This window comes from Naumovozyma dairenensis, chromosome 8 (genome assembly GCF_000227115.2).
Source record: "Naumovozyma dairenensis CBS 421 chromosome 8, complete genome".
Lineage (NCBI taxonomy): Eukaryota > Fungi > Ascomycota > Saccharomycetes > Saccharomycetales > Saccharomycetaceae > Naumovozyma > Naumovozyma dairenensis.
Genome location: NC_016486.1, coordinates 950,300 through 977,302, shown reverse-complemented (window position 1 = coordinate 977,302; position 27,003 = coordinate 950,300). Strand labels below are relative to the sequence as shown.

At 34.0% G+C, this 27,003-nt stretch overlaps 9 protein-coding genes across 9 annotated transcripts; 5 read left to right on the top strand and 4 right to left on the bottom strand.

Annotated features, from left to right (window-relative positions):
- Positions 1-485: 485 nt before the first annotated feature.
- NDAI0H03960 (NAD(P)H-dependent oxidoreductase) lies at positions 486-1,271 on the top strand (the record flags this gene model as incomplete). The annotated part of the gene is made up of 1 exon (XM_003671764.1): positions 486-1,271. One exon carries the CDS (start codon positions 486-488, stop codon positions 1,269-1,271), a length of 786 nt encoding a protein of 261 aa, XP_003671812.1.
- A 3,522-nt stretch (positions 1,272-4,793) lies between these two features.
- Positions 4,794-7,244, bottom strand: GYP7 (GTPase-activating protein GYP7; the record flags this gene model as incomplete). Its single annotated transcript, XM_003671763.1, has 1 exon — positions 4,794-7,244. One exon carries the CDS (start codon positions 7,242-7,244, stop codon positions 4,794-4,796), a length of 2,451 nt encoding a protein of 816 aa, XP_003671811.1.
- Positions 7,245-7,622: 378 nt separating this feature from the next.
- NDAI0H03940 (uncharacterized protein) lies at positions 7,623-8,450 on the top strand (the record flags this gene model as incomplete). The annotated part of the gene is made up of 1 exon (XM_003671762.1): positions 7,623-8,450. One exon carries the CDS (start codon positions 7,623-7,625, stop codon positions 8,448-8,450), a length of 828 nt encoding a protein of 275 aa, XP_003671810.1.
- Positions 8,451-9,231: 781 nt separating this feature from the next.
- Positions 9,232-11,574, top strand: MFG1 (Mfg1p; the record flags this gene model as incomplete). The annotated part of the gene is made up of 1 exon (XM_003671761.1): positions 9,232-11,574. The coding sequence occupies one exon, from the start codon at positions 9,232-9,234 to the stop codon at positions 11,572-11,574; it is 2,343 nt and encodes a 780-aa protein (XP_003671809.1).
- A 314-nt stretch (positions 11,575-11,888) lies between these two features.
- On the bottom strand, positions 11,889-15,341 carry BRE4 (Bre4p; the record flags this gene model as incomplete). Its single annotated transcript, XM_003671760.1, has 1 exon — positions 11,889-15,341. One exon carries the CDS (start codon positions 15,339-15,341, stop codon positions 11,889-11,891), a length of 3,453 nt encoding a protein of 1,150 aa, XP_003671808.1.
- Positions 15,342-15,810: 469 nt separating this feature from the next.
- PTP1 (tyrosine protein phosphatase PTP1) lies at positions 15,811-16,836 on the top strand (the record flags this gene model as incomplete). Its single annotated transcript, XM_003671759.1, has 1 exon — positions 15,811-16,836. One exon carries the CDS (start codon positions 15,811-15,813, stop codon positions 16,834-16,836), a length of 1,026 nt encoding a protein of 341 aa, XP_003671807.1.
- Positions 16,837-17,228: 392 nt separating this feature from the next.
- On the top strand, positions 17,229-19,070 carry SSB1 (Hsp70 family ATPase SSB1; the record flags this gene model as incomplete). The annotated part of the gene is made up of 1 exon (XM_003671758.1): positions 17,229-19,070. The coding sequence occupies one exon, from the start codon at positions 17,229-17,231 to the stop codon at positions 19,068-19,070; it is 1,842 nt and encodes a 613-aa protein (XP_003671806.1).
- Positions 19,071-19,697: 627 nt separating this feature from the next.
- Positions 19,698-21,446, bottom strand: HO (Hop; the record flags this gene model as incomplete). The annotated part of the gene is made up of 1 exon (XM_003671757.1): positions 19,698-21,446. The coding sequence occupies one exon, from the start codon at positions 21,444-21,446 to the stop codon at positions 19,698-19,700; it is 1,749 nt and encodes a 582-aa protein (XP_003671805.1).
- Positions 21,447-25,709: 4,263 nt separating this feature from the next.
- Positions 25,710-26,822, bottom strand: GCS1 (GTPase-activating protein GCS1; the record flags this gene model as incomplete). Its single annotated transcript, XM_003671756.1, has 1 exon — positions 25,710-26,822. One exon carries the CDS (start codon positions 26,820-26,822, stop codon positions 25,710-25,712), a length of 1,113 nt encoding a protein of 370 aa, XP_003671804.1.
- Between the last annotated feature and the right edge of the window lie 181 nt (positions 26,823-27,003).

The following is a 27,003-nucleotide window of genomic DNA, read 5'->3' as shown; positions in this document are numbered from 1 at the left end:
GCCAACAACGCGGAACGCCTAAATACACGACAAAAAAATTAAATAAGACACATTTAATAATAGTATAATATTTCCCTAAATCCATCGGATCATTTCTCCGGCCGGAGGACATTAGACAATGTAATTCTTAAACGTCGAAATCAATCGCTAAACTACCTCTAATCCGTACCGCTCCGACCCTCGATAGTATACATAATATGACAAATCTTGAGGAATATTAGGTCAGCAAACAGAAACGACACACAGCTAAAGCATCAGCTAACCTATGTTCAATTACATAAGGGTCTGCCTCGAGGTATCCATCACAGTGTTATAAGAAAGACAAAATGAAAAATATATAAATAGTAGGCTCTGTCTGGAGAAAGAATTATATTTCGAAATGAATTTCTTATAACATTACATTTACTGTTACTAGCAAGATATCAATAATAACATATCAAGCAAACAACAATCCAAGAAAAGCAACCACTTAAACAATCAAAAAAATGACAACTTCCAACACTATCAAAAAAGTTTTAATCGTCTTTGGTCATCCAGAACGTAAATCGTTCAATGGGTCTCTATTAGACGCTACTGTCAAGAATTTAGAATCTCAAGGCCTTGAAGTCAAAGTCTCAGATCTGTACAGAATGAATTGGAAATCAGAAGTCACAGAAGACGACTTCCCCGAAACTCATGAAAAGGGAACAAGATTAGAGGTTGCGCCAGAATCCTTAGCTGCTTTCCAAGATCACAAGTTGACACCAGATGTCGTTGCTGAACAAGAAAAATTGGAATGGGCGGATTTAGTCATCCTCCAATTCCCATTATGGTGGACTTGTTTTCCTGCTATCTTGAAAGGTTGGGTAGACAGAGTTTTTAGTGCTGGATTAGCATACTACCGTCCTGAAAGATTTGGTGATGGTGCCTTTGCTGGTAAGAAGGCAATGCTAATGGTTTCTACTGGTGGGGCCGAAAGTCATTATTCTGCGACCGGTATACATGGTCCAATTAATGACCTTTTATTCCCTATTCAACATGGAATGTTGTTTTACACTGGGATGACTATCTTACCACCATTCGTTACATATTCAGCTTACAATATAACTGATAATAAGTTCAATTCTATTTTGGAAGATTTGTACAACCATTTCAAAGATATTGACTCTTTGAAACCAATCGCATACAGAAAGCAAGCTGAGGATTATGATCCAAAAACAAAGGAATTGAAGCAAGAGATTGTCGATGCAAGCAATGAAAAGGGATTCTCTTTACATATTCGCAAGGATTAGTAAAAATACGAATATTTTTATATATTTTCATATTATAATAGTTATATAAAACGAAAACTACATATATTTCATTAGAATAAATATTTTATTGCTTTCATTTTGTTTTTTCTATGAACGATTTTTAAAGAGGTCAGTGTTTAGCAAACAATACCTACTCGAAATGGACTGCCGTTAGCCGCCGAGCCTTCGTAAACGAATTAAAAAAATACTTGGTAGAGGGAAACAGAAAAGCTATAAAGTTCATGGGGTATGGCAAACAAGATATCATGCATCCTTTTATGCTCTGTCACTCTTACTCGCAACTTAAGAGAACCTACTGATTTGAATAAATTCTCCCTTTATTTTTCATATGGTTATGGTTTGACTAATTCCTTGGAAAAAGGAATGGATATAACGACAAGGCTGGCTGTTGTGTGTGGGGGACTGCTGATGATAGGTTCTTTTGGAATCATTATATAACTTCTGATTTAAGATCACTGAAGGAAGTTATGAAAAATGATAGTATTGGGAAATATCTCATTCAACCTGTCATATATGGATATGTGAAATCAATCAATACATACTTCCAAAACAAGATGTCAATTATAATTGGGTTTATTTCGAGAAAGTGAAGGTTTACAGTTGGTACGAGATATTCCCGTCGCAATGTTGATTTGGTTACCTTCCTAAAATGGTATATCGAGATAATCTCCATCTTCACCCCGTCAGGAAAAGTTCCACGGCTGCTTCCTCAGAGGCAAAAATTGGGCCTGAGACGGATTAGGATTAATAGATTGGAAAAGCTATGACTGGAAGGGAAATTTTTTAAGAAAAAGGTAGGATAGAAACCAAATTCTATGGGTTGAAAATAGGGTTGGTACATTCTGGTCATGAATTGGGGCAAGAATTGGAAAAAATGAAATAAATGAAATAATAGTAGTGGTAAACAAGATTTTATAATATTTTTGTATAGATTATATACTGTACATTTTTATTTAACTCATTTCCATTGATCTCTATTTCTTAGTACTTGCAGTAAGTCCTTGGGACCGCTATTAGAAGCAGTTCTCCTTCCTTACTAAGGAGATAGAAATTATTGCTTGTATATTCAGGATTGGTATTTGATAACCAGTCATCACTTTCGGAACTAAGAAAAGGAGATCCAGCATTTTTTATTATCTGAACTTCCCCTAAAATTACTACTCCTATATGTGACTCTGTAGAGCCTATAATTATTTCGGTTTCCTCGAACATGTTAGGAAGTCTTGCTAGGTTATCCTTGAGAGGAAAGTTTTGATCTTGTTTCTAAGCATGATTACCTTCGAGCTCAGGCTTTTGCAATTCCGTTTTGAAAAGATTCTGGAACATGTAAGCCAAAAGCATTTTTGAAAGTAGACTTGGTAATTGCACTGTATGAGCTCATAGTGTCGGCGAGCCAGATGGAGTATTCTTCAAAACGTCACGTTTTACAACTTGATTGGTAGTAAAACTTAATATTGAGGCAGCTTTTTTTCCCAATTTCTCTGACTCTTGACCAGGAACAAGCAAAATTTGATGGATGGTAATCCTTTCAGTATCAATAAGTTTGTGGGTTGTTTAATTGTTTTTTTCAGTTTTTCAGAAGGATTATTTGAGTACGTCATTTTGTCCTCCCAAGTAGTACAGTGGTTACATATTGTCTTCTCAGCTGCATTATAAACCTTACAAAAGTTGTGGATTTCATTGGAAATTTCTTCCTTATTTGTCATAATTAGTTCGGCAAATAATGTGAAGATGGATGACTGTAATTTTGAAGCTTGAGCATAGTAAACAAGTCAAAAGGTAATGTCTGGATTATGCGTTAATGAAGGGACAACTACTTCGACAGCTTGGTCTAAAAGGTTAGCATTGTCGACAACTGGCTTGTCGTTGTTTGGTTCAAGTAAGTGGATGGTTGCCTTTTCTGTAGATTCTCTTTTAGTTGGTCAAGAGTCCTCAGAAACTACTTTTCTTTTATCTTTTGAAAAAAGTTCACTGATCTTCGCCATTACTGTTGATCTTGTTACAATTTTTAGTGAAAATGCTAACAAAACCTGCTATTTCATTAAAAGTTTATGAGATTGTTCCAGAACATGTCTTATAACACGATGTGATGTTGTGTGCCATTAAATTTTATGAGTAATAAACGAGGAATTTTTCTTCCATATATGGTTTACATAATTATATATTCTCTCTCACCTATAAGAGGAAAAGGAGCAGAAAGGAGCATACTTCCCCAAAGGGACACATCTGGAATGAATAGCATCCTTAACCATTAAAAGTGCAAGTCACCATCACCTATTCAAATTAATCTTTTGATGAAGTTTGTATTTATTTAGTTTATGCTTTGGAAGATTAACTAAGCATATGTTTCAAAAACAACTAATAAAGAATAAAAAATAAGTAAAATAAATAAGAAATTATCTTTAGTTTTCTTTCAGTAGTTAATTGTGAATCACTAACCAATAGCCAAACAACTGTACAATTATATATTTGTTAACCTTCAAAACATTTAAAACTTTCAAGCAGATAAAACATATGGGCTATTATCCATTTAAATACTATATATGTACAGATAAGAAGACATTTGAGACATACTGAACTAAAAAGCTGTCATGAAAACACTTAATATGGCACTACTAATAAGCTCTCATGGAATACTCGAAAAAATGGATTGGATTAGGATAGACTTTTGGTCAGGATTGAAGATTTTCACTGGGGATTAAAAAAAGGTAGGGTAGGACCGAACCCCTAAGGGCAGACCAAAAATTCTATCCGTCCCAGACCTTTGTCCAGCTGGAAGTTTCCCAGCGGAATTGGAAAGCTGTAATTTCCCCTTCCACTGGGAATTGCGAATTGCGAATTGCGAATTGGGAAAGCCGGAAAGCCGGAACTTTTTTCGGGAGGAACAGCATTACCCTCTGTTACTTCTCTCCGCCTGTCATAATCCTTGGCGGCAGCGTCGCAAAGTGTCCAGACAGAATATCTATACAAGATATACAAGATCTACAAGATGTACAAGATGTACAATATGCACTGATTTATCAATAGTGTTATAGGCGTCTCTATTTCTTTTCTTTTGGCACAGAGTTATCAGTGTGTTCTTGGGTGGTAGCGTTTACGTTGTTCATGCTAATGCTGATGCTAATGCTAATTTTTTATTAATAACTTAACGAGTTCCTTAATAGTGTATACGTTGATCGAATATGTTTATTCATTTTTACATTTTTTTTCTTTGTAGTTAGTGGGAATCTCTTTAATCTTCTATCTTATTACATTGTCCACTTATAAATTCCACATCGCGGTTCAATTGAAGGGGTTGATCCGATATGCATACATTCACTTACACACAAGATGCGCTGCAAAACAGTAGGAAAGTATGTATATACATAAGTATGTATAAACATAAGTAGGTATACACATAGGTATACACATAGGTATACACATAGGTATACTCACAGGTATATTAAAAACAGATATTTATTTATTTTATGTAGACCTGTTCGTGGGTTTGTTCTTAGTCATTTATTTAACAGCCTCTTTCGTCCGCTCACCCTCCTTTTGTATGACTACCGTCCTAGACAACAATAATTGAAGATATTTACTGTCACAGGGATAATTACTTGTCTCCGCCCGACGCGATTCATTATTTAATTCATCAATATTCGTGGCAGCGGACGCATTTGCATTCCTATGTCTTTCTAATCCTGTGGAAACACCAGATGATGATGATGATGATGGGTCCGGCCCCTTTAACATCACGTTTTGCTCCTTTTGATGTTCAGATAAATCCATGATTCTCTTAAATTTGATGAAAAGTAGTTCTGCTCTAACCATTAAATCCTTCCAATCCATACGATCATGTAAATCATTAAAATATTTAATCACTTGATCAAATTGATTCAAATTTTGAATTATTGGTTGACTATTTTTTTGTAAGATGGCTAATATGAAAAATAATTGGAATTGTGAACAATAATAATCTGTTAAGAAATTTTCCCAGATAGATATCACATCATTAAATTTAAACTCTCTCTTAAACCAAACTAATAGCATTCTAAAACAGAAAAATAAATTTGATGAATCACATTTTGCTAAATGTTTAGATATTTTAGGTAACATTAATTGGCATAATTCTGTTAAAGTTAACATTTGATCCCTAATACCAGATTGATCTCTTAGGAAATTTCTTTCCATTCTTTCCATAAAATTAACAAAACACCAGAATGTTAATGATTCATCTCTGATAATATAATAAATCGGTGATAATAAATCTGTCATTCCTTGAACATATCCCAAATTAGGATTAAAATTATTATATGTAATTAAAATATCTTTTAATTTCAAAAGATGTGGATTTTTAATATGCCAATGATCTGACCCTTCCTCATTCTCGTCCGATGCACTTTCTCCTGTATTGTCATCATCAGAATTGACATTAGCTGAAGATGGTGGTAACCCATCAATAGTATTATATTCATAAATGTCAATATTTCTATCATTGCGTTTCACATCTTTTTCAATTCTGAAAATTTGATCATGCCAATATTTATTTTCTGTGGCATCTATCATATCATCATATTCTTTATTGATAGCAATGGTTTTCAAATGCAAATATGAATCATTTAACGTTTCTTTAATTTGTGATCTTTCATCAAAAGAAGAATCCCAAGGATAAACATTTAAAAGAAATAACCAAACTTCTTTACGTAATTCATTTTTATCATCATTCAAATTAATTTCAATTCCACCATGAACAATATAATCTTTCAATTCATCAATAGTAATCGAAATTCTACCTTGTGAATCGAAAAATGAATCCCATTTATTTCTTGTCAATGGAAAATTCCTTTGAATTGCATTATTTAATTCTTCATCAGTAAATTTAAAATCCATATCAATTTCAAATCCAAAATTATCATTCCCTCCCGCAGCTGCCCCTGCCATATCTTGCTCATTTAATTCATTCATTAATAATCTTCTATATGATTCATCAATCTGATAATTTTCAGCTTCATTTTTAACTCCCAATGCCCATTTTGCCAAATAAATTCTAGCTGAATCAAAATCTTCTTGAATTTCTTGTACTTTAGGATTTTGTAATAATGAATTAACATATGGATTATCCATTGGTATCTTATCTTTATTTTGATCAATGAATTTAATTACAGGATGTTGCCTTATTAACCCTGATATGAACGAACTAGCTTTATTAGTACCTTCTGCAATTTGTGACATGACTGTCCATTTAACATTATTCCAAAAAAATGAATTGCTACCGCTCGTAGTATCATCACCTCCTTCAACTCTTGCATCAGGAGCACTTGTATTGGGCGAAAAATTCCTTAAATCATCCAACGTAGGGTTAATTAACCAAACAGTGGGGGCCACTAATGTTCTTTGTAAATCAGTTAATTTAGCAAGAGAATTTTTGAAATCAATAGCACCATAATACATATCCCCACCATTAATGAATGGAGTGAATGTTTTATTCAATTCCTTCTTCTTAGAAATTGTAGAGGGACATATATCATCATGAAAAAATAAGATAGGTAATGTTTGAATAATCTTGTTATTATCTTTTAGATTTAAAATAGTGGAACCATACCACCAACCATTGGGACTTGGAGGTCTACATTCAATAGAATATAAAGATGATATTGTAATTTGGAAATTGAAATTCATTAATATAGAAAGTGGGATTGTTGTGGCGCCATTGCTGTTGGTGGTTGTGGAAGGAAGGTTTGCTGTAGACTCAGTAGGAGAAGATATCTTACCAAAATTCATATCTTGATTATTTAACCATGATATTTGGCTTGGTTGTAATGAATTTTCAGGTATCCATGAGATTTGAGAATCCTTATTGGATACTTCTGGACTCTTTGTTATCACTAGGAACCCAGGGATATTATCAGCAGGATTCGTTGTTGCATGTGTGAATACTTTAGATTTACAAAATAGTAGCGTAGTGGACATGCCCGTGGTGTGTATTTATAGTAGCAGTATATTATGGTATTCTTACACACCTAAATGAATGATTGAAGGGATTACTTCTGTCTTGTCATTATTCAGTAGCCTTGTCCTTAATCCTGGCTCCTTAATCTTTAATCCTTATCCTTATCCTTATAATAGTCTTTCTATCATTGCGCCTTGCCTTGCTTCCACTGGACAGTACGTTAATTATCAAATGAACAACAACAACCATCAAGACATAAATCAAAGAACGAATGAAACAGATCACATCACATCCCATCTCATCTGATTGTTTAAATTGGTTGAAGAAGAAGCAGAAGAATAGAGGTTTGATAATAAGAAACAGCAATAATCAATAGGATATACTTCCAACTCAATAAGATGAAAAGAGACATCGCTATAACGGATGGTTTAGACGATGAAGAAGAAGAATTAAATATGGAAGAAGAAGAAGAATTGGAACATGCAATGGAAGATGATATCGACATGGAACTAGAAGACGATGATGATGAAGGGGAAGAACAAGAAGAGGAGGAAATAAAGGATGACGACGATGACGAAGACGACGAAATGATTGAAGACTTTGAAGAAAACGAAGGGGAGGAAAGTTTCGTGGAACCACCAGTTGAAGACACACCACAGTATGAAGATGAAGATGAGGAAGAAGAAGAAGAGGAGGAAGAGGTAATACCTTATAACAACACAAGCAGGAGACGTGCTGGTGGTGCAGGGGTTATGACTATGCTAGATGAAGAGATCGAAGTAGAAGAATCAGCTACAGTTACATCAGATGAAACGAATAAACCACAAGAAGAAGACGAAGAAGAAGAATTACACGAGCAAGAACAACAACAAAATCAATTAGACGCATTAGAAGAACAACAATTACGTAGAGCAGAAATCCTTCGTAAACGTAGAAATTTGAAGGAAAAGAAAGTGGAAGAAGAGAAAAGAGATACTTTAAATAAACTATTGAAGAGAAGGGCTGGTAAAGCAAGTAAAAATACTAAACCCTCACCTGGAAGACCTCCGAAAAATAGTAGGAATCTATCTAAAATATCTGATACTAAAGCTGATGATGATGGGAATGGGAATGATGATGATAATGCAGCAGATGATTTCCATAAGGGACGAAGGCCATACAATAGTGATGGAATGATTAGAACAATCATTACACAAAAGGGAACCTTGTACTGTGAACCGCTGTGAGCCATGTCTTCTTCATCTTGTTTCCCGACAGTTGTCATGGGGATGAGCTCGAACTGTCGTCGTCGTCGTCGTCTTACAAAGACTTGAAAACGTGAACAATGTGGCTCTTATCTCAGGAACGATAAGAAGGAACTCAAAGCTAAAACGCTAAGTAATGTGATGTAATGTAGTTAGTCGCCTGCAGTGTAAAACGAAGGAGAGATTCACAAATATTTCCCTCCTCTCTCCATGGCATGTCGTCAAGAAGGAAGTACACAACTAGTGTTATCATATTTCTATACAATAATAATAATAATATAATATATCAGGAACAACAACATCCACAACAAACTCCATGGACCAGCAACAGCAGCAGCAACAGCAGCAGCAGCAGCGTCAGAAGTTGATGGTCGAGTGGTTCCCCCCACCAAAATCTTCACAATGTAACGGCGTGGGAGAAGACCGAAATCTTCGAAAGTTTATTAAAATTTAAAGTTTAACGAAAACAAAAACAAAAGCATATATATAAGGACACTCTACCAAGAATCAAAAAGAGAAGTACTTACTAAGAGAACGGATCTCATAGACAGACAACTATACTACCGCTACGTTTTTAGGTGAATTTTATTATTATTACTATCTAATTGATATTATCAACAGCATAGAGAGGAACTTTTAGCATTCAAAACTCCGAATACGCAATTACACTCGTCGACAAAAAGATTAATTGCTTCCGATTGCACGATACATCACGTTCAGATATTCCTTTATTTGACGTTACAAAAAACCTTCACACTTCCATATGACCGCTGATTTAATAACAATCCCTGTTCCGGAGCATTTACAAGGTATCCCTCCTCAAACAACGTCACAAACACAACCGTCACAACAACAATTATATCAGCAACAACAACAACAACAACAACAACAACAACAACAACAACAACAACAACAACAACAACAACAACAGCAACGATATTCTTGGTCGCAAAATCCTCAAATGAATCAATCACCAGTACATACCCCTTATAATACTATCCCATCTGGAACAACTCTCGGTCAAAACTCGTTTTTTCCTAATCAATCATATTCAAATATTCATACTCCTGGTTCTGAAACAGCTAATGCTGTCGCCATTAATAGTAATAATAATCCCCTCTCTTCCACTAATTTTAATACTATGCATCTACAAGAGATGCAGGGACAAATTCTCAATAGAAACTCAAGTTTTGCAAACACTCAACCGGTACCGGTACCAGTGCCAGTACCAACACTTCCTCCGCAGCAACCGCAACCGCCACCCCAACAGCTACTTAATTATGAACAAAATCAATTTTCAACTGCAACAAGAACATCTTCTCGTGTAAGATATCCCACTTCATTTCAACAACAATCTGGTAACCCTACTACTATTAATAACAATGAGATAAATATTAATGATAATAACAATATCCCTATTCCTATTCCTATTCCTATTAATAATCCCCCACAACCACCGCCTAGTATAAATTATCAAGAGTCAAATAGACAAAATCCTGCTCGACAATTCCCTCAAATATCACAAGTACCACAAATGCCACTACAAATAATAAATAAACCAATTAATATGCCATATGAAACAAGAAAATATCTTTCTAATATGGCAACATTAAGATTTTATGAAATTATTAATAAAATAAATACATCCGCTGGTAAAATTACATCATTATCATATTGGGAAACATTTGCTTATGAATCATTTACAAAAAATTCCATTGTAAAATATAGTAAAAAATCTTCAACTGATTTTAGACAATTTGAATTCTTATTACCATTAATCCCATTAATATTGGTAAATTTAGGTAAATTAGGTGTCATTAGAATTGAAATCATTGTACAACAATTAAAATCTCAATTATTAAGTAATGGATCCATTTTCTTTAGTTCTCCAAGATCGACCATTGCATATCATTATCCAGATGGATCATATATTACACATTTCGTTCAAATTAAAGGTCTATTTAATCCAAATTTGAAAATTAAATGGTTCGATCTTTGTATGCATAGTTTTGTACCAGGTATTGAATGGAATGCATTCGAAAAGTTAATTAGTAATGAGGGTAAAGCCTATGAAATTTTCCAAAAATTATCTCAATCATCATCGTCACAACCCTCAGTTCCCATGGCAGCTTCTAATACCAACAATGATCATCATAATAATGATATCACCAAAAAAATGGAGATAAAAAAGGAAGAAAATACCTTAAATGAAGATACGAACGGCAAAGAAGATAAGAAACCAATAAATCAACATGATAACGAAAACTATATTAAGAAGGAAGAAAAAATTAACATTGAATCACAATCACCGTCTCAATTGGGCAATAGCACTAACGATAAATACAAACATGCTGAAGAATCTGATCTACCCCCAAATTTCGATGCAATAACCCAACTAAGATCATATTTTACTGTCTTCAGAAATGTATCCGTATATGGAACACAAGAAGGTTTAATGAGAATAATGCAAGTTGGTACTGTAATGTCATCTTTGAAAGACTTGAAAATCTTCCAAAAAATAAATGGAATTAAAAGTCCATTAGAGGCTTTAGATTCATACGTGAATTTATATAAATATAATAGTTCACAAATGAATAACAATCAAAATCAAAATCAAAATCAAAATTATAATCATAATACTGAAAGAAAACCAAATGGCCCTTCAAGACACACAAATTATTCACCTATACCAGAAAATTACCATGCTCAAAATTCTTCAAATCAAAATAACAATAATAATATTCATTTCAATTTTATGAATAGTAATAATAGTAATAACAATAACAACAACAATAATAATAATACTTTGAATAGGAAACCTATGGTTACTGGGAAAAGAAATAAAGATCATCAAGGAATTCCACCTGGAACTGGAATAAATTCAACTAATGATGAAAAAAGACAAAGACCACCTTTGAAAAGAAGACGTACAAGTGGGGTATCACCGAAATCTTCCACATCAAAAGAATTAAGAAATCCTTCTTCTAATAGTAATAATAGTGGAGATGTTATAACGGCCTCATCATTTAATGATTCAGGTTCTCCACCTTTTATTAATTCAAAATCATCACCAGCCATTGGTCCCAAAGACAACATAAATAATTAATTAATTAACATAACCAACAAAAAATTATATATTGTTGACCGTATTATCATTTTATATTTCAAAAACAAGCAAACAAACAAACAAAAGATTATCATTTCTTTTTTCACGTAGTTCTCTTCGTTTCTACAGTCTTTAAATTATTTATTTATATTTCAATTAAAGAAGGTTTTTTTAGGAGGATAGAAAGTTCTATATAAACCATATAAAGTCTTATTTCTGTCATGTACAGGATATGGTTGCAATGAAATATACGAAAAATAGATGTGTCAAGAAAAAGTATATCAATCTTCTTATTTTTGTAAAGTAAAAAACTTTTAAAAATACTCTTCACCTAATATTGCTTTTGAACCATCAATTACCCTTTGCATAGATTCAGAAATATCAGTAAATGCTCTCGCAAATGCAATTCCATGAACTTCTGTCCAATGTAATTTCTCGTAACTTTCATCATCGACATATTTATCTTCATTCACATCATTATTACATTTGTCCACACCATCTTCCTCTCCATCTTCAGCATCATCATCATCAATTTGCGGTTTGCTTATTTTCATTAAAGCCTTTTTCAGTAATGTATTTTGAGCAGTATTGTTATTTTCTTCAACAGCATTATTATTGTAATAAGTTCTTTCATGTTCAAATTTATCAATAAAATCAAATAATTTCTTCCTTGCAAGGACACAATTAGGTAAATATTTTGGAATTTTATTTTTCGATCTGAAACAATTGGAAAGAATATAAAATACAAAAATCACTGAAGAAACACTATCTCTACGTAATGATAGTAAGGCTCTTGTAGTTTCATTATCTAAATCACGATCCCAAACTTCAAAAAATGAACCAGAAACTCTAGCTTCAATAATCCTTTCCATTAAAAATTGACATGAATCAATAAGTTCTTTATATTTTAAACTTGGATATTCATATACAAAACTGGGTTCATTTCGTGCCATTTTCAATAAATCTCTAATTGCCTCAATATTTTGTGTCAAACGAACTTCTCTAATGTGAGCAAATGCTAATGTTAACTCGGTAGGTGCATCATGTGAATCACGATATAAATACCGGTCCGTGACAGATTGATAAGATTGACTTAAATATGCTAATAATGATGATATTGATATTCTCAATTCACTCTTAGCCCTAAATGACCATACTAACCAACTAACAGGAATAGATAACGCAACACCTATTAACAATGCCAATCCTGTTGTCCAAGTGTTTTTCCAAATTTTAGAAGTCGTTTGGTTCCCCTTTGAAAATGGTTCTAAGGCAATGATTGTGAAACATATCATACCTGTAAAACTTGACCTCGTATTATAAAAGATTAAATGATTAATGGCAAATGGTATGACAATCAATCCAGCAAATGTTGCAACCACAAATGAATTACTAAAATGACGTGATTGATTTGCTGCCCAACCCCAAAATATTCCAATCAGACCAAAACATATTCTTCTAATAAGTGTATTCCATTGTCCTGAATATCTAGAATGTGACAACATAAAGAAAATCATTGGACACCACCAACATTGATATTCTTGGTACCATCGATAAGATTCTGGTAACCAACTTGGAAGACATAGAAATGTCATAACGAATAAAATTTTAAATGTCCATTTCATTTCTTGACCGCCTAATATTATAGTAAATCTCCAAAATCTATACCTCCATGGATTCTTGGTTGTATGTAAATTGAAGTCTGTATGGTCGATGGCACGTGTCGGTATAGCGGCAGAATTCTCTTCTTTTTTTCCATCATTTTCTACCACAGCAGAGTCCATTGCATCGGTTGTACTAACCAAGGTATCTTGACCCTTATTGTATGCATGTCTTGAAGTGTAAGAATTATATAACTTTTCCATAATATCGTCAACATCTTTCTTAGTTTCAAAATAATGTAATGCATTACCTGATCCCTCATCAATAGAACATTGTTTGGGTAATCTATGTAATGCTCTTTTTAATGGATATTTTGGTAGATTCAGTCTTCGATGGATATTAGAACCCATTTTAAGAACTGTGTTCGTTACAATAATGAGATCTTTCGCTGCATTTCTTAAATATCTTAAAAAAAGAAAGATATTAACACAATCATGATCTTTTAATAAGTCATTAGAAAAAAAACTTGACTTTGTAAATTTCTTGTAAGTGACATCCAAATTGTATATTCTCTTCTTTAGTTTTGTCATATTGCGTTCCAAATTGTCCATTTCATCTTTTGAAGCAGTTGAATCGTTGTTAAATTTAGAAATTACTTCGCAACTGTCTAACAAAACAATCATTTTTAATATTAATTCGAAAATTGGTTTCGAAAATGTATTTCTTAGGATTTGCACAAAAAAGATGTTTGTTCCTTTTGACCCCAAAGGTGTAAATATTCCATTCGCTTTAAACGAAGTTGGTGTATCAAATTTAGAAGTATCTTCACTAATTTCATTACTATCTTCATTTTCTTGATTCAATTTCCTTTCAGATATATCCTTATATAATATTTCTAATTCAGAGGTATCTAAAATCTTACCAGCCAGCGGTAGAACTCTCAAGGGACTAGATAACGTGGTCAAATTATTTCTTAATGTTTTTAAATCTTCAGTTTTAAATTTGGATATTGATACTTGAGATAAAAAGTCTCTAAATTCTTGAGCTAGATCGATATTTAAAGATCTAATCATACTATTTTGTAAATCTCGCAATTTGATTTCTTTATTCTCTTGATCTTTATCAATAATACAAATTAAGAAAGTTTTTATTGTGTCAATGGAGTCACTAAATCGATTAATCAATTGGCCATTACCAAAATGTGGGAAAATCGCTATGCATACTAGTAATGATACTAATATACCAAATAAATACGATAATCCAAAATCTCTAAATAGTATCCACTTTAATTCATCTGGTGAATGGACCAAATCCACTGTGTGGAAAAAGATTATAGCGATACTAAATGACAATGAAAAATATAAAGTTCTTTGATAATAAGCCTTAAGCCATGTGGAAAGCCATAAAGCCATAATCATACTTTGAAATAATATACCACCTTGATGTGATGCGGTTGGCTTTGTTGCAGTAGATATATACCATGCTAATGATGACCATCCCATAGCGAATACTGCTCCGATGATTGACATCAGGGATATTTCTACCTGAATACCAATGTTTCTTACAGGATGATGAATCAATGTAGCAATAGGTAAGAAATATCTATATTTGTGACCTATCCATTCCCCGGAGGGATGTATGACACAAAGCACAATTGATATGAAATATGCTATGAAATATTTGAAAAGCGATTGCCAATTATCAAATAATACATGAGAGAGTGTAGTCTTTTCATCATATATAAAATAATTTTTTAAAATGGTTATTAGTTTCCTTTTAAAATGGGCTCCCTTTCCTTTAATTTTCCTTGCTGGATCAATATCGTTATCAATGGTTACATATTTCTTTTCAGGCTTAGTAAAGATAGGATCAAAAAATCCATCTCTTAATTCTTCTAAGTCAAAATCTTCTAAAAGTTCCCAATTCTTTGTCTTTGCCAAATTGGTCAACCTAAGATGTGAGAGGGAAGCAGTAGATAACTGAGGTGATGTTGGGAATGATGATTTATTAGATCGGAGACCCATGGCATTCCGTACGGTTTTCGAAGTGGAATCATGCAATGAAAGATAGGATGGACTTTCATAAGATCCTTTGGAAATGCCTATATCAGGTCTCAACAAGTTAGGATTCGGTATCCTACTTGAATTGGGGAAGTCCCTGGACATATTAGGATGTATTTTTTTTTAAAGGGACAACTAGCTTCTAAGGAACAAAGCAAAAAACAAATTTTCACAAAGGTTTATCTAAACACGAGCTTCTTTTGATTCTCCCCCTCTAGGTTATAGCATTTTGATACATATATATGGTATCTCTCTTACCGATTCACCACTCAACCGACCTTCCCTTCATATGTAATTTACCTAGTAGATAATATTAAGGGTATACCGTTTTTATTTTTTCACAAGTGTAAATACGTATTACCCGGTGTCTGTGAATATAGCAAATTATTACTACACAGCAATTGGAAACTGGAATTGGAACTGGAACTGTTAACATGCAATGAGCAATAGGTATCGTAACGAAAGGGACATATTTGATCAGGAACAATGAATTCTTACCAGTTAGAGCACTTGCTTCGGTATTCGCTGCTCCTCCTGTGATACGTTTTGCTCGAGGTTTACACACAAAAAAAGAATGGAACAAGACAATAAGATTCCTTGGTATTTGAAACAAACTGACAAAGAATTGATAGAAAAATTCAAATTCATTCAATATCAAGAAGATGAAAGATTAAGGGAAGCAACTAACGGTACAGCAGATTCGCGATGGTCTCTCGGTATAAGTGTTCTCGAGGAAAATGACCTTAGGAATAGATATGTCAATATTATGCCCTACGAACGAAATAGGGTCGCACTTGATGTAGTAAATGGTAACGATTATATCAATGCATCTTATATTAAAGTCGATATCCCGCAACAAAGTATAAATCCGGGGCATTATATATCTACCCAAGGTCCTACTAAATATACTTGGCAACAATTTTGGCAAATGTGCTACCGAGAATGTCCCAATGAAAACATCGTCATTGTTATGGTGACACCGTTAAAGGAACATGGTAGGGAGAAATGTTACCCATATTGGCCCATGGGTGGACAATCTGATGTAATTAAAGTGGCACCAAGGATTCAATGTCCCGGAGGTGACAAGAATAGGCCTAATACCACTTCGACATTTTTTTCAGAATTACAAATAGAGTATATAACGAGTGAAAAACACGATGATAACTATACTTTAACCACTTTGAATTTGAAGCCAACAAACCCAAAGTTGGGCCCACCAAAACTTGTGCATCATTTTTATTTCGATAAATGGAGAGATATGAGTAAACCAGAAGAAGTTATACCCATAATGAAACTTTGTAATCATTCTCATAGTTTGAATTCAGGTGGGAATCCAATAATTGTTCATTGTTCCGCTGGAGTTGGTAGAACAGGGACTTTCATTGCATTAGATCATCTTATACATGATACTTTGGATTTTCAAGCACAAGAAAATACTATTCTCGAGGTAAAGCAATATAAGAGGGACTTAATTGAACAAATAGTTCTTCAGCTAAGATCCCAGCGTATGAAAATGGTTCAAATTAAGGATCAATATATATTTATATATCATCTGGCCCTTCATTTACGAGAAAAATTGGCTAAGAGGGTCAAGAAATAGGCCACCTTGTATAGAAAGAAAACATAGAAAAACGTATTCATATATTTGACAGACCATACCGTTGCATTGTCTAAATTATTATTTGAGAAGAAAACATACATTCAAGAGTTGTATATCTTGTATTATCATGAGAAAAAGAGTGATTACCTTATATGGTATATTCTTACATTTAGCCGCCAACAAATTCCGAAAACCCACGCCCCACGCTTAAGCCTCGAGGAAATGAAAAATGAAAAATTTTCTTAATGGAAAAAAAAAAAATTAGATCTCATCGAATTTTTTTAATATTTAAAGATTATTACCTATAAAGGGTCCATTTATCATTATTAAATAGTGCTCTTTTAATCTTCACTACAAGTAACCAACCAACCAACTCAACCCAATTTTGAACAATGGCTGACGGTGTTTTCCAAGGTGCTATCGGTATCGATTTAGGTACTACCTACTCATGTGTTGCTACTTATGAATCTTCTGTTGAAATTATTGCCAACGAACAAGGTAACAGAGTTACCCCATCCTTCGTTGCTTTCACCCCAGAAGAAAGATTAATTGGTGATGCTGCTAAGAATCAAGCTGCTTTGAACCCAAAGAACACCGTTTTCGATGCTAAGCGTTTGATCGGTAGAAGATTCGATGAAGAATCCGTTCAACAAGATATGAAGACTTGGCCATTCAAGGTTATCGACGTCGATGGTAACCCAGTCATTGAAGTTGAATACTTAGGTGAAACTAAGACTTTCTCTCCACAAGAAATTTCCTCTATGGTTTTGAACAAGATGAAGGAAATTGCTGAAGCTAAGATTGGTAAGAAGGTCGAAAAGGCTGTTATCACTGTTCCAGCTTATTTCAATGATGCTCAAAGACAAGCTACCGGGGATGCAGGTGCTATCTCTGGTTTAAACGTTTTACGTATCATTAACGAACCAACCGCCGCTGCTATTGCTTACGGTTTAGGTGCCGGTAAATCTGAAAAGGAAAGACATGTCTTGATTTTCGATTTAGGTGGTGGTACTTTCGATGTTTCCCTATTACATATTGCTGGTGGTGTTTACACTGTTAAATCTACTTCCGGTAACACTCATTTGGGTGGTCAAGATTTTGATACCAACTTATTGGAACATTTCAAGGGTGAATTCAAGAAGAAGACTGGTTTAGATATCTCTGGTGATGCTAGAGCTTTGAGAAGATTAAGAACTGCAGCTGAAAGAGCTAAGAGAACTTTATCTTCTGTCACTCAAACTACCGTTGAAGTCGACTCCTTATTCGAAGGTGAAGATTTCGAAGCTTCTTTGACCAGAGCCAGATTCGAAGATTTAAACGCCTCCTTATTCAAATCTACTTTAGAACCAGTTGAACAAGTCTTGAAAGATGCCAAGATCTCTAAGACTCAAATTGATGAAGTTGTTTTAGTTGGTGGTTCTACTAGAATTCCAAAGGTTCAAAAATTATTATCTGATTTCTTCGATGGTAAACAACTAGAAAAATCTATTAACCCAGATGAAGCTGTTGCTTACGGTGCTGCCGTTCAAGGTGCCATCTTGACTGGTCAATCTACATCTGATGAAACTAAAGATCTATTGCTATTAGATGTTGCTCCGTTATCTTTAGGTGTTGGTCTACAAGGTGACATTTTCGGTATCGTCGTTCCAAGAAACACCACAGTTCCAACTATCAAGAGAAGAACTTTTACTACCTGTGCTGACAACCAAACCACTGTTCAATTCCCAGTTTACCAAGGTGAGCGTGTTAACTGTAAAGAAAACACTCTGTTAGGTGAATTCGACTTGAAGAACATTCCACCAATGCCAGCTGGAGAACCTGTTTTGGAAGCTATCTTCGAAGTTGATGCTAATGGTATCTTAAAGGTTACCGCTGTCGAAAAATCTACTGGTAAAACTTCTAATATTACCATTTCTAACGCTGTTGGTAGATTATCTTCTGATGAAATCGAAAAGATGGTTAGCCAAGCTGAAGAGTTCAAAGCAGCCGATGAAGCTTTCGCCAAGAAGCATGAAGCTAGACAAAGATTGGAATCTTACGTTGCTTCTATTGAACAAACTGTTACTGACCCAGTCTTATCTTCTAAGCTAAAGAGAGGTTCTAAATCCAAGATTGAAGCTGCTTTAGCTGATGCTTTATCTGCTTTGAGTATTGAAGATTCTTCCACTGATGACTTGAGAAAGGCTGAAGTTGGTTTGAAGAGAGTTGTTACCAAGGCTATGGCAACTCGTTAAGATATTCCATTAAATATAGATTAAACATTTTATTCTTAACAACCTGTAATAATTATTTATCGAATATATGAGCATGTATATTTATAGTTAAAATCATTCGTCTTTTGTAAAAAGCTTTTCTTTTGAATAGTATTTAGGTAAGTTATTCTGTAGCGTATATTTTGTCGCAATCAGCTCATCTCTATATACAATGATAACGCAGCAGCGTTTTATAAATACTTTGAAATAGTAGTGTTTGTTTAGAACCAAACCCAATTCAATATAATATAATACTTAGAAATAAGTAAATAAATAAAGTTAGGTTTTATAATATATATATATATATATATATACGAGAATATTGTTTAAGGTAAAACAATTGCTTTTAAGCAACCCATGCTTGGTTCAAATCCACCTATTCTCATTTAATACCACAATAACCTAAAAATGCCGTTGCTATAGTTAATACAAAAATAATAACACGCAAGTGCCATCAAGAAAGAATGAATAAGTCAAATAATAAAAAAAAGTCTATAATAAAATTTACTGAAATAGTTTGAACAAGTCGCTTTCTACTAACCAGGCTAACCAATACGTATCATATTTCCTTTAATGCTTGAACAATAAGTTGGTGTCTTAGGCACAAATTCAGTTCAAAGTATTAACACGATGATGTCTGGTGCCTCTAATTTCATCAAACGTTAAGATTCCACCACATCTGTTACAGTCGAGACCTCTTACTAATTCACCATTGTTTGTATTTCCAAGTTTTTCCCCTTTGATTTTAGCCTTTTTGACTTCCCGCGCCTCTGGAATGTACTTACAGTTCAAACACCGGTAACCACTAAATTTATAACGACAATAACATCTAGCACATACGCGATGATTACCAGTCCAATCTCTGTAAAAATATCTAACACCAGTTCTTGGGCATGCAATACAGTGTTTCAGATTCTTCGTGATGGATATTTTTGGCTGATCTTTATCACATATCTCAGTGCAAACTCGTGCGGCGACTTTGTTAGCAAGGAGAATATTCTGCTTATGATTTTCAATAGTTAGTCCCACAACATTACTTTGACCAATAACTTTTTCAGTGAACTTAAAATAAATAGGTTCTCTGGAGACATGCTTTGGAGCTTCCCTCCTCTTATGCCCACTTCTGCAGTAAGCGAGAACACTTTGTAATGGCGTTGTTCCCGATATTGAGATGTCATAAGTAAATTGACACGTAACTTGGCGGCCAATGATGGTGGACGTTCTGGCGGATCGAGTAGTTACAGTTGCCCACATTCCAAGCGACCTCGCTATGTTCACTACTCCTTCCATAATAGAATGGTATATTGTTTGAATTGTGACGACATAAGTTTTATCGGCACGTTTTTCTTTAAGAACATAACCATCAGCATCTATTAACCCAGCCAAGAACGCTTCCCTGATTTCCACATCTTCATTCCACATGAATTCTGGTAGTTGCTTATGTCCATCATCTTCCCTCTTGAACTTAAGACCCTTCACCGTGTTCCAGAATGGATTGTCTCTTCTTAAATTCCTCACTTTTCGTTTGTTGGATGGACCAGCTCCATAATATAATCGAACATGTTTGGCACGTAAAGGAACTGCTTCATCTTTATAATAAGGATAAAGTCCCCAGAGATAACCTTGTTCTTTTAAACTCTCCATTAGAGTCTGATCAAAACTGTCCACCGTTATTTCTGGTTCTTTTGTAGTTCCATCACCTAACCATAAACCCAACAACCATGCCATACTTAAGGTAGCAGAAGTAATTAAATGAGGCTGGCCTGTCAAAAATTCAGATAATATTCCATTACCTGTTAATATGGGACAATACCGTAATGAAACAGCAGCTCGTGTTTGACCATCTAAATAATCCAAATCCCTTAGTTGTAAATTGAATATGAAACGATTTCCATATAATAAGTTTAGATCATCCTTCATTAGCTTGGCAGCTTTCTCTCCATCTGAATCCATTGGAAAGTCCTTGTGATGATTCTTTGGAATCATTATTACTCGACCATCCAAAGTTTGAAACTTTTCAAACTGTGTCCATCTAACAGAATATTTTTGCCTCTTAAACGAATTTTCAATTGTTGCTTTGATAGGAACCATAAGATTAAGTTCATGAGCCGCTGTGCATTTCAATTGAATTCTTTGGAAAACCTTTTTACGAAGCGGATCAGACCTTCCAGGCTCACCTTCATTAGCTCTATGTTTTGTTCTTTGAACTATTTCATATACTGTTTGAGTAGCTTTTGCTACACTTGTTACACGACTATCTGAACCATCCTCACATCGGACGTATGAATTACATTTTATGTCACCAATTTTTTCTATGGAATTGTTGGCCATTATGATTGCAGTGCTTTCTTCAAACATGATAATGATATGATTCGTTATAGCTGTTGCATATTTTTTTTATTGAATGGAAGAGCTTTTAAGAAGCAAATCCTGAACGCTGTGAATCTTCTAAAGCATCGTTGGACTTTAATACTTCCTTTATGTTGTTGGCATTAGCTACAATTGGCGTCTTTTCGATGAGTAAAACATAAAAATGTAGTTAATGATAGGACTTTTTGGTTGATTTGAATCTATCCAAGCTAAACATTGGTTAAAACTTTGGTGTTTTTATTGAAATACACGAAAATTGATACACGAAATATTGGCATTTGGTAGATCGAAATATATCTTCTTTTACTAGAAGCGGTATTATAGATCGTGGAATAGTTTCCTAAAGCAACCCAAATAAGCGATGGGAAGAATATAGCTTGGATGTAGAGGTTGTTGAGAACGATATTACTAAATATGTCATCTCAGTTCTTGGGCTTTGCCCAATTTAGGAAATTATTTGAAGGTATATGTGATGAGGTTCTCGAAGACCAGTTAGGAAAATCCTGGAGCTTAACACTCTCGAAGTGATTTTGTACACATCTCTCTCTGAATCCTCCAATTCTTTATAGCGTGGAATCTTCTCTACATTTACTCAGGGCTAAGTTCTGATCTTCCATTATCAACCGGATCAAGCCTTTGGATCATGGATACTTAGAACCTAGTAGCTACTTTCTACTAGCTACCGGTTCTTGAATGTTAGGATTACGATACCTATAGCTGTCTTAGCAATATATTCTAGTATATCTAAAAATTGAACGTGAATCAGGTACAATTACGTACGCATGTAAGCTTTCGAATTCACCAACAATGGCCTTATCACTATGAAAGCGTGAATAAAAAATCGAATGACTGGGACAGATTTTTATGGACTCCACTAATCCCCAGCCATTCAATTTCAGCCCCACGAATTACGTACAACTCAGAACTCCTTCCCGGTTTTTAAACCCGCCTCGCTTCAACTGATGTAATTTTTTACATGTTTTTTGACTATGATTTGAGGTTCTGTAGAAATACGGAAAAGAATAATAAAAGATTTTTCGATTATATATTTGAGAAATTTCTTCTTTCGTACTATAATTTTACCGCATGATATATTCATTGATCTGTACGATGAATCCAGATTCAATGGTGTTAAATTCGTGTTATATGAAGGAGGGAAGCATGCATGGGAGAATTGTCGCCGAGGACGTTGTCCCATTGGTAGCATACCATTTTACTTATGTACATAGAGAACTAAGAATGGTCATCGTGTATTCTAATCTTTCAAGTGAAAATGTGTCCATATAGATATTCATTAGTGGAAATCTCCAACCTTTGAAACTTATAGTATGCACTTTTTTTAACAATAAAGGAACTAAATATTCTCAACTCTGTAGTCAAATTAATTATTATTTCGGCGGATACTTCCATACTTTCTCTAAGAAGGTATTTTTTATTCAGTTCAGACCGTATTTAGTATGGCTGCTCAATCAATGGCTTACTAGCTGAAGATATTAATGTTTTATTTTTGAGCGTTTCCCTTGTAAGATAAGTCAATATTTATTATCGATTAATAGATGTAGTCTAACACCTCGAAACTGTGATCGAGTATTTCAAGAGGGATTAAACGCATACCCAAGAAGGAAGTAGCTTTATTATTTGAGGTCTCGTTCAATGTTTTTTTTGTCCGATTTTAGAATTTTGTACTAAATGTACGTAGAACTTACTCAAATAGCGATGCGTAAATGCTACGGGCATTCTGAGGCATCGAGATTTTGATAAGTTTTTCGATTGATGACATTTTAAAGAAAAGATCTGGTAATATCAAGCAATCCACCGACCCATTACATAAAGAGGGTCCCAAATGTCGTAATGGAATCCTCTTCTAGAAATGATAAATGCTAGCAATGCGGAGTCCAATCCACCATGCTTTACTAAATCAGGGCAAGGTATTTTAGTAAGAAAAGATTGTAATATCCATTATATTATATACTGAACTTGATGAGGTCGACGCTAACTTTCTGTTGCCCTTCCTAGGAGACGTCTTCCAATATCGTTCGGTTCTAAACACTGATAAATCAATATGACTCTTCAGTAATACCATCGTCTCTGGTATTTTGCCTGTTCTTTCGAACTTCATCTGTGCTCATCACAATTATTTGGAGAAGCTATAATCGTGCATAGCTACACTAAGCCATTTGAAATTATCAACAAGGTTTACAGATTGAATAGGTAAAAATTACCTTTACTACATATATAAAATACAATTCTACTATTGCCTACATGTATGTAATGGAATCTTCTTAACTAAGGATAGTAAAACGACCTGATTTAAAAACAAGGAATGACTACAAAGTACTCACCGATATTGGGGGTTGGAGAAATTCCCCATATTCTAAGTTTAAAAAATGAGACCATTATTATTTGTCATTCTATTTAATTTACCAACTCAATGTGAATATATATTTATATAACTATACGTTCGGGTATAATATATAAATTCAATCACTTTTTTTATGTAATAAGCATAAAGGTTAAATAAGGTGAATACCGAAAGGCTCTAAGATTGGGAACGTTATCTGATGTAGCTTCAGTTGCAAGTTTATATACAAAATGGACAAATCCTCTCTCCTAAGAGAAAAGTAAAAAAAGAAAAACTTGATTATGTTTTTTAAGGATTGAATAATAATAACAATTTGAAAAATAACAAATAAATTCATACGCGTAGCTACCTCAAATAAACCCAATGACATTAAAAGACGATAAGAGTAGTTTTATCATCTTTGTGCTGATTTAGCACTAGAGCCATGGGGATGTCTTTGTTCGTTACCTGAGAGTTATCAGCGTGGTCTTGAGTGTTTTCGTTCTTGTTTATGATGTTATTATTGTATTGATTAATTAATTGTCTTTTAATAATGTATATGTTGATCAATGTTAGGTACCTGAGTTAGGCATTTTTTCGTTCTGTATTTACGTATTCAAGGAGAGTTGTTCTAATCTTCTATCTTATTATGATGTCCATTTATATATTCCGTACAGCTGTTCAAGGAGTTGGTCCAGTCTACATATATTCATGCACACACAACTAATCAATATCAATGATACAGACGTCATTTTGAACTATGTTAAACTACATTGAATTCTGATCATGACAATCTAAGAATAAATTCCAGTATCACGCTTACATACCTCCCTTAATGAATTTCCCTCTATATAGTTGGTGAGACATGCGCGGCTAAAACTCAGAGATAATACCAATATATATATATATATATATATCAAAATAAAAGAAACAACAAAACAAAAATAATACTAACATTCTTTTACATATAAATAGTACATAGCTCATACCACCAAAAATAACCTTCTCTCTTGGGAAAACTGAACATACAAGGTCATCAATGTAAGCCAGTGGCTGAACATTTAACTCTAGGCATTGATGGAAACTTCTTATAAACAAAACGAAGAAATCATGGTTATGCAACACAGCAAACATCATCATGAGATATTGCTATCCTGGCACCTTTACCTTGGGTGGTTTTCTAGAACGTTCACAAGCCTCGTACAATGACCTAGGGCTATAATCTTTTTCAACTGAATAATGAATCATATAGGCTTCAAATACATACCCACCGGCACTCATCAAGTAATTAGGTCTACCACCAAAATTAATAATAAATGGTAACCTCTGATACCTAGTAGTGGCTGCTCTTCTTACTTCTGATTTGGTATCTTTGAATTTCAAAATCATCTCTACCAGCAATTTCCTAAAGAGATTTCATTTGGCCCCTACAATTCTTCACTGGAAAAAAAATATTAGTATATCCAATTTTTGAGCATGAATACTCTCCCGGATTCTATTGTATCACTTTGATTTGGAATTGGGAAACTGATAACTGGGGTTAGATTACAACGAACTACATGAAAGAAAAGAATTCACGCCGAAAAAGCTGCTTTTCGAATGCTTGTGTTGATTATACAATAATCCTAGAATAATAGATTACATTATAGCTATTATGAGGCTGGAACGGTTGCTTGAAGTTTTTATAATCGCTTATCAAAAAAGAGTTCAAAAGATAGCTTCAGTTACGGTACCAGGCATTTTCGTTTATCTTATTTTATTTTATTGTATATACGTATATAGTTAGATAATTGAAGCAGACAGGAAGATCGATAGTTAATTAAAGATGAATGAAATTTTTTGTTTTGTTTTTTTGTATTAAATAAGATACATATATTATATTATAACATTAATAAAAGACATATTACTTTTTAAAAATCATCCCAGTTATCTTCAGAATGTTTCTTATTAGATTCTTCACGATCTTGGGTTGATGCATCATGATATGAAGAATCATTATTATCGTTATTGGTAGCGTTTGCATTTGAGTATTGAACATCATTCATATCTGTACCAGGATTTACATATTGATCTTGTAAATTTTTTGTGAATTGTTGAAATGCTTGTATACCATAAGTACTTGTCTCTTGAAATTTTTGACCAAATTGAGCAGCAGCTCTTTTAGTTTCCTCAGACAATTCACCTGATTGCCATTGTTCCATCCCTGGTTTGATGACAGTTTCAGTGACATCATCAAATGATTTAGTAATAGCGGAAGAAAATAAACTCCAACCTCTTGAAAGAGTACCAATGGGATCGTTCTGAATATTTTCCAAGTTTAAAGTGTTTGAGTTTAGATTTTCAGATGATGACGATGATTGATTATTGTTTGGTGTATTACCAAAACCTTGATATTTGCCACCTTGAGACGGAGGCAAATGATCAGGTCTAGATTCATTTTTCTTACCAAGAGACGCAAAATACGCTTCATTTTTTTCTCGTTGTTCATTAGGAAGTTGTGGGGCATTAGAGCGACGATTTTCCACTGGCGTTCCCTCTGATCGACTATCAATGTTCGCGCTACTATTATTCGAAGAACAAGCTGAATGAGGACCAGAAGCAGAAAGTGATGATGGATCGAAACCTGGATGTTCAGGTTCAACGAAATCTGTTCCCTCGACTTCACATGTCAATTTTTGTTTATAATCTTCTGCAATTAGATTATCATATTTGACTTTTGGAGGTAAATTCAAATCTATACCATGTTGAGACATGTAGTCATTAAACTGTTGATTCCCACCTTTTTCCATTCTAACGAGTTCTTCAGGTTTGAATTGATCCATGGTAATAGATCTTACAAATGAGATATGAACACCCAAACTTCTATGAGTACCTGCACATTCTAAGCAAATGAAGATACCGAATTTTGGTGAAGCCCATTGAGGATTAGGGGCGTGACAATCGACACATTTCTTGTTGGCTCCTACTTTTTGCAATTGTAAAAGACGTCTTCTAGCGTCGGGATCCACTTTCCAATCAGACATGATCTATTATCTGGGTTATCTTCAGGCACCTTATCCTAATAGAACAGTCTGTATCTTGTTGTGTTTTGGAATGATCCATCTTTTCATGTCATCTTTTATCAACACATATATTTTTCATAAACGTTAAAAGTGAAAAATCTGAAAAATTACTACAAAACATCCAGACACCACACCAGAATAT